This window comes from Zootoca vivipara, chromosome 11 (assembly GCF_965207765.1).
Source record: "Zootoca vivipara chromosome 11, rZooViv2.hap1.1, whole genome shotgun sequence".
NCBI classification, from domain to species: Eukaryota; Metazoa; Chordata; class Lepidosauria; order Squamata; family Lacertidae; genus Zootoca; species Zootoca vivipara.
Window position 1 is genome coordinate 43,711,889 of NC_142594.1, and position 6,000 is coordinate 43,717,888.

The following is a 6,000-nucleotide window of genomic DNA, read 5'->3' on the forward strand; positions in this document are numbered from 1 at the left end:
TATATCACATGGAAATGTTTCTTTATTTTCAGATTGCTCTGACCTTTAGCTGCGAGAAACACAGTTTGTATTATATTGTTAGGCAAAAATAACGTTTAAATGGTTGTTTCTTCAGGCTCCTTTTACCAAACATATTCTCAAAACCAATTGGGTTGGATCTAGTCTTAGTTCCTCCCACTGAAATTAAGAGAGTTTGGTATGACTAACGTCAGGCTGGTTTCAATGGGACCCAAATTCAACTAACTCCAATCCAATGTCAGTTCTCAACACTTGTAAATGTCTTGTTACTTCTCAGAGAACCTAAGACTTTTGTCACCGTTCGCATTTTCAATTTAATCTTGAAACTTCCAATCAGGCAACGAGAATATGCAGAGACACAGAGGAATGGCATTTCTGTTAGAGGCCTAATGAGAGGCCATGAAAAGCAAGGCTTCATTTTATTAACTTTGGTTTCTTCACTGCCGTAATAGAAATTCAATTATATCTACAGTAATGTAATTATCTTCTCATATACAGAAAACTATCCTCAAGCATTAACAGTGCTCAGTCATCGCTGCACAGCCGCAGACATCAGATTTTAGCAGCAGATTATGAGTATGCTGAGCCTTTTATTTTGGCTGCAAAGGAGTTTATAGATGGATAGTTTGTTTGTTTGATGGGTGGAACTACTAGACGTGTGACATGACAATTCAAAGTAACTTACAATTCAGTACTACCAATTTTTACAACAACCTGTCCCCTTTAATTCAGCAGGACAAATACAGGAGTAAATACGGTGGATTTTACAGAAATAGTGGCATTTTAGTATAGGTAGGTTTTAGTGGTTGGTGAATTACAAAGAAATTTAAAAAGAAAAAAGAAAGAAAGAAAGAAATTTCATCCTCAACCACAGTATTTATGCCAACTGTCATAAATATTGCCCTATCCCCAATATGAGTCACCTATCAATAATAAACGGTTTGCAAATGGACTTCTCTCAGCTCTGATCGGTCGATGGGCACTGAGACATCTCTTGAAGGGAGTTTGTGCAAGAGCTTGTACCGAAACTGCAAATAGACTTCAAATGCTAGCCTAGCAGGCATCCCCAAACTGTGGCCCTCCAGATGTTTTGGCCTACAACTCCCATGATCCCTAGCTACCAGGACCAATGGTCAGGTATGATGGGAATTGTAGTCCAAAACATCTGGAGGGCCGAAGTTTGGGGATGCCTATGCTAGACCCTTTCCATTTGTCGCCTGCCATCATAATGATGCTGCTGATTTCTATCAGCTGTGAATATATCCCAGCACATACCATAAGGAGCTGGTACAATTCCGGAATCTGCCCTGAGATACTTTTTTTGCAGTGCCTGAAAAGGCAGCCTTGGAATGTCTCTGACTTGGAATGTCTTCGCTTTCAGACAGGACATTGTCAAGTATTTTACTGAAAAGGAGCTACAGTGTGCAGCTTAGAAAATATGCAACCCAAATCAGTAATTGAGAGTCCTGCCAAAGTCAGCGAGACTTACTCCTAAGTAATTGTGTTCATGACAACATTCTTAATCCTTGCTTTAAAATATGAAGTATTAATATCTGTATGTATTCTCCAGTCGAGTTTGACCATACAAAACTAAAATTCTAGGATTGTATGAATGTATAGGAGCAAATAAGGAGAAACTTGATATAATGGAAATGTGCACATCAGTGACTGACTTTCAGAGCAAGAATGTGCATTCAGATTCAAATTTCCAGCTCCGATTAATGATGCGTACAAATGACATGTCTCCGACTATAGAGCCTGTTGAAAGGAAAAGTTTGGGCACTGAAGGACCAGCAAACAAGGAAAAACTAGTGGATCTAAAGAGCTGCTTTGGCATAAGCTTTCCTCTGTAACCTCCAACGTTGCAACTTTTAGTCAGAAGTTGCACTTGTTCCACCTTGTCTCAATGACCTTGAAAGATTATGACTCAAAGGCAACCAGTGCATGCTTACTCTCTCCTTCCGGCCGGGATGTGGATACAGAACCCTGCCTATGTTTCTTTTTCCCTGGCAGGTTAAGAAAACAGAAGCGCACACACACACCTACTTTTCCCGGAGGGGTCCCTTTAATCTCCCTCCAGAAAAAATAATCCTCCAAAGTCTTTAGGCTGGATTCAACCCTGCTCTTCCCCTCCAGGAAGAAAACAAAAGGGTTTGGCTGATGTCCACCGCGTTTGCAATGCAAACCTTTCTTCTCCCCTCTTGGCTGTTCATGTGCTACAGTTGTCAATGGGCCATTTAGGTAACCAGATCGAGGGACAATTTCGGGAGGAGGTTTAAATGCAGCAATGGACTGCCTTGTGGCAAAAAATTTTTTTCCTCTCCGACTCTCTCACCCCCGCCCCGCCGCTGTTGCCTTTATTATATAAGCCCCAGTCACGCTGGAATGAGTGCCAGGGCTCGCCCTCAGAATGATGCAGCTTATTTCCTTGGAAAAACTAGGATTTGCCCTCCTCCCACTTCAAAGAGGCAGCATGAAAGCTTAAGAAAGCAGAGAGAGAGAGAGAGAGAGAGAGAGAGAGAGAGAGAGAGAGAGAGAGAGAGAGAGAGAGAGAGAGAGAGAGAGAGAACGCGTGGAGGAGGGGGCGGGTAATAAAATTATTTGACCCCAAGTAGTTCAGTGAAATTGCTTCTGTGCAACTTAATAATGCAATTTAAGAACCTTCCGCTTGGAAAGCTTGCTCCACAGCACTGGCGAGGTGACTGCCCTCTGCACACTCTCAGGAAAACGGTTTTCCTTCACGTGTACTCAAGGAGTACCCGCAGGCTTTAACTCCCGGTCTCAAAGCAAGCCCGGGTGCAGCCACTAGCTGATGGATGGGCAACGCTCCCGGTGGAGCAAGGCAGACGGGGAGAAGATGTGCCGCCGATGCGTCCAACAAGGGAGCGTGACGTACCGAGGCACAATCCGCAGCGACTCGCAAAGGATCACGTACACACTGGAGGCGGAGCCTGCGCCGGCCAGAAGAGCCCTGCCTCCGAGGATACCGGGAAGAAGGGCACGCGGGGGCCGCGAGTTGCAAGCGGAGTCATCATAGAATAATCGCATCACAGAATCGTGGACTTGGAAGGGATCCCAAAGGGTCATCTAGTCCAACCCCGTTGCAAGGCACGAATTACAGCTCAGCTAAAGCATGCCTGACAGATCCGGTTATAAACCTCCAATGAATTCGGTGGGCTTTACTTCTGAGTAGACCGGCTGCACAGGACAGTCTCATTTAGTCCAGCCCCCTACAATCTCAACGGAAACAACCGACTCAGTCGTCGCAGGGGAGTGATCTTGAGCCGGTTCAGCCCTTAACGGAAATTGTGGCTCTTGATCGAGTTGTAAATTCCAGAGGTGTTAATCCTCCACTGCCTCCCGAGACAGACGGATGCCAACAGGAGCAGGCGAAGAACAAACCCCAGTTGGCTGCTGCCCAAGGAGGAGCCAGGCGTCTGGCAACGCGATTCTACCACCCCCTGGAAATCCCATGCAGCCTATTAGTCACCAGTTGCAACTGTAAGGGGGGAAGTTATGAATGAGACGCAGGGTGCCATCCTGGCCATCGTTAGACACGTGCGTGATTCCCATGCACGTTTACCACCCCGCACCGCCGCCATTTCTTCCTCTTAGGGCACATGGTCACTTAACCGCGGATTTGTCATCCCTAAAGCCACTGTCTTCACCCTCTGAAGTGCATGATTTGAATTTTATGAATGCCGAAGGAAGTGAATCCAGAATTAACTGTCCAGAATTAACGTGTTAGTTGCTGGATACTGCAGGAAGGGAGGGGGCTCAGGTCCTGCTTGCTGGTATCCTACAGGCATCCTTGAGAACAGGATGCTGGACTAGATGGGCCTCATCCAGAAGCCTCTTAAATTCTTAAGAATTAAAAGCTAATTTCCTCTTTGGCCAAACACACGAGTCATACTACTATTTCCACTAAGTGGCTTCTTGTTTTTAGCCATTTTAGCCATATCAGGTCTGGCAGAACCATAGCGGTTACAGAGGGTGGTATTTGACTAAGCAGACGCAGTGAAATCAATGAACATGACTAAGTGAGGTCCCTTAGTTTCAACAGCTCTGAAATGAATGTTAGTTGAATATCACCCAGTGAGTTTTCTCTTCACTCTTGTAGCAGGCAGCCCCATCACTTCCAAAACCAGCCCATACAACAAATGCCTCCTTCGGCCTTTCCCCCTCCTCTGGTCTTCCCTCTCCTCCCAGAGAGGGGAAAGGCATCCTCATCTGAATGATAACCGAGTTCCCAGAGAGCCTAGCGGTGCTTGGTCCTTTAAGAGGAAGGTCACACTTTTTGGAATGTGATGGGAGAGGGAGGAGGAATGGCAGAAGCAGTTTCCCTCTCGAGTCTGTTTCACTCTCACTCCAAGCACATTTTTAGCTCAACCTTTGCAAAAGGTTTGGGTTTTTCTCCTGTTAAACTGCAGCTCAGTTCTTAGCTACTTTACCACCAGCAGAAATATATATAAAATATTACCTACGCAGCTGGTACCCTCTTTCATTTTACTTTATCCCTCCACCACCTAAGCTTATTCCTGCAATCTTCACCTGTCAACACCCCCACCAACCCTTTCCCCCCCCCCTGCTCCTGCATATATGAATCCCAGATTCCCCACTGCTTTCTGGCCCAGCCGCCTCACGTCCACTACCCTATGCCTTCTTAGGGACCCCTCCTTTTCCACCTGTAACGCTTCCAGTTTCTTTCCCGGAGCTATGCGTGCGCAGCCGAACCCTCCCCACACGGAAACCACGTCCAGTCCCCTTTCAGGTCGGTCCCTGCTCCTCAAACCACCCCCTAGAGAGGCATCTGGCAATAAGCTCCCCCCTTCGGTGGGTTTGGGAAGTGCGCATAGCATTACCATCTCTTCCCCCCCCCCAACAAATAATAATAATAATAAAAAATCGTGCGCCTTACCTTGCGCATCGCCTCCGCTGGTCAACACCCCGATGGCTTTCCCGTCTCCCGAGAGATTCTCGAAGAACTTCTTGTCTGGCATGCTGTCGGAGGAAGGGATGAAGACTTTCGGGGCGGGATCCCGGACGGCTTTGTCCCTGTCGCCGGGGGAAAGGAGTTGTTTCAGCTCAGGCGCTGAGCTCTGCTTGCCTGGCGCGCCTTCCTTGGGTCTGGCTCCTTCGTTGGGTGAACGAGCCTCCTTGGGCGAAGCAGCTTCCTTGGGTCTGGCTCCTTCGGTGGGTGAAGGAGCTTCCTTGCCTGGCGCCCCTTCCTTGGGTCTCGCTCCTTCCTTGGGCGAAGCGACGGCTGCTTCCCTCGGCGAGGCGGAGCGCGGCGCCTCGGAGCGCTGCTGCTGGACGGCACCCTCGGCCGGAGGAGGGCTGTGCACGGACTCCACGCGCAAAGTTTGGATTTTGAACGAATAATAGACCTGGCTGCTTCCTAAATCGGAGGGAGGGGGGAAGAGAAAGAGAAACGATTGAACCCGGCAGAGAGAGACGCTGTGCGTGCAAACCGGGCGGCGCAAGCAGGAGTCCCCCCCTCCTGCAGTGGCGACACGGTAGACTCTTCCTTTCCTCTCTCCCTCCTGTGACAGCTCTACGCCAAGCAGCAGCAGCCCCGCCTCCTCCCCGGAGAAAGCCGCTAGTCGGCACTTTGACGGGCAGGAGGAAAGAGCCAATGGCAACGCGCAGGCAGGGGCGGGAGGTAGATCTTGCGTCGGGTTGCGAGTGACGTTGGTACTCGGAGGTGTAAAGATGCTTAGGTGGAGTGGAAGGGAGAATAAGGCGTGGAGAGCAGAGAGGAGGGAAGAAGAGCGGTTTGGGGGGAGAGTCTACTAGCACCTTAAAGACTACATGAGAACATAAGATAGGGCTGCTGCCAGTGCTGGATTTACGTGTAAGCTAAACAAGCTATAGCTTAGGGCCCCACTCTCTTGGGGGCCCCAAAAAAATTTAAAGGAAAAAAAACCTGGGTGAACATTCCCAAAATATAAGATTAAAAACAAATAAAATAAAACTTACATA

General features: G+C 48.2%; 1 protein-coding gene across 4 annotated transcripts in view; it reads right to left on the reverse strand.

The window, feature by feature from the left end:
• Window positions 1-5,610, reverse strand: part of PFKP (phosphofructokinase, platelet) — a 63,424-nt gene extending 57,814 nt beyond the window's left edge. For 2 of the 4 annotated variants that reach the window (XM_060280894.2, XM_060280892.2), the window contains exon 1: window positions 4,937-5,600. In XM_060280894.2, the coding sequence (XP_060136877.1) occupies window positions 4,937-5,018 (82 nt within the window). In that variant the 5' untranslated portion in view covers window positions 5,019-5,600. Of the gene's footprint in view, window positions 1-4,936 lie in introns of all 4 variants that reach the window. The other 2 variants (XM_060280893.2, XM_060280891.2) reach the window with 2 other exon arrangements.
• Window positions 5,611-6,000: the final 390 nt, after the last annotated feature.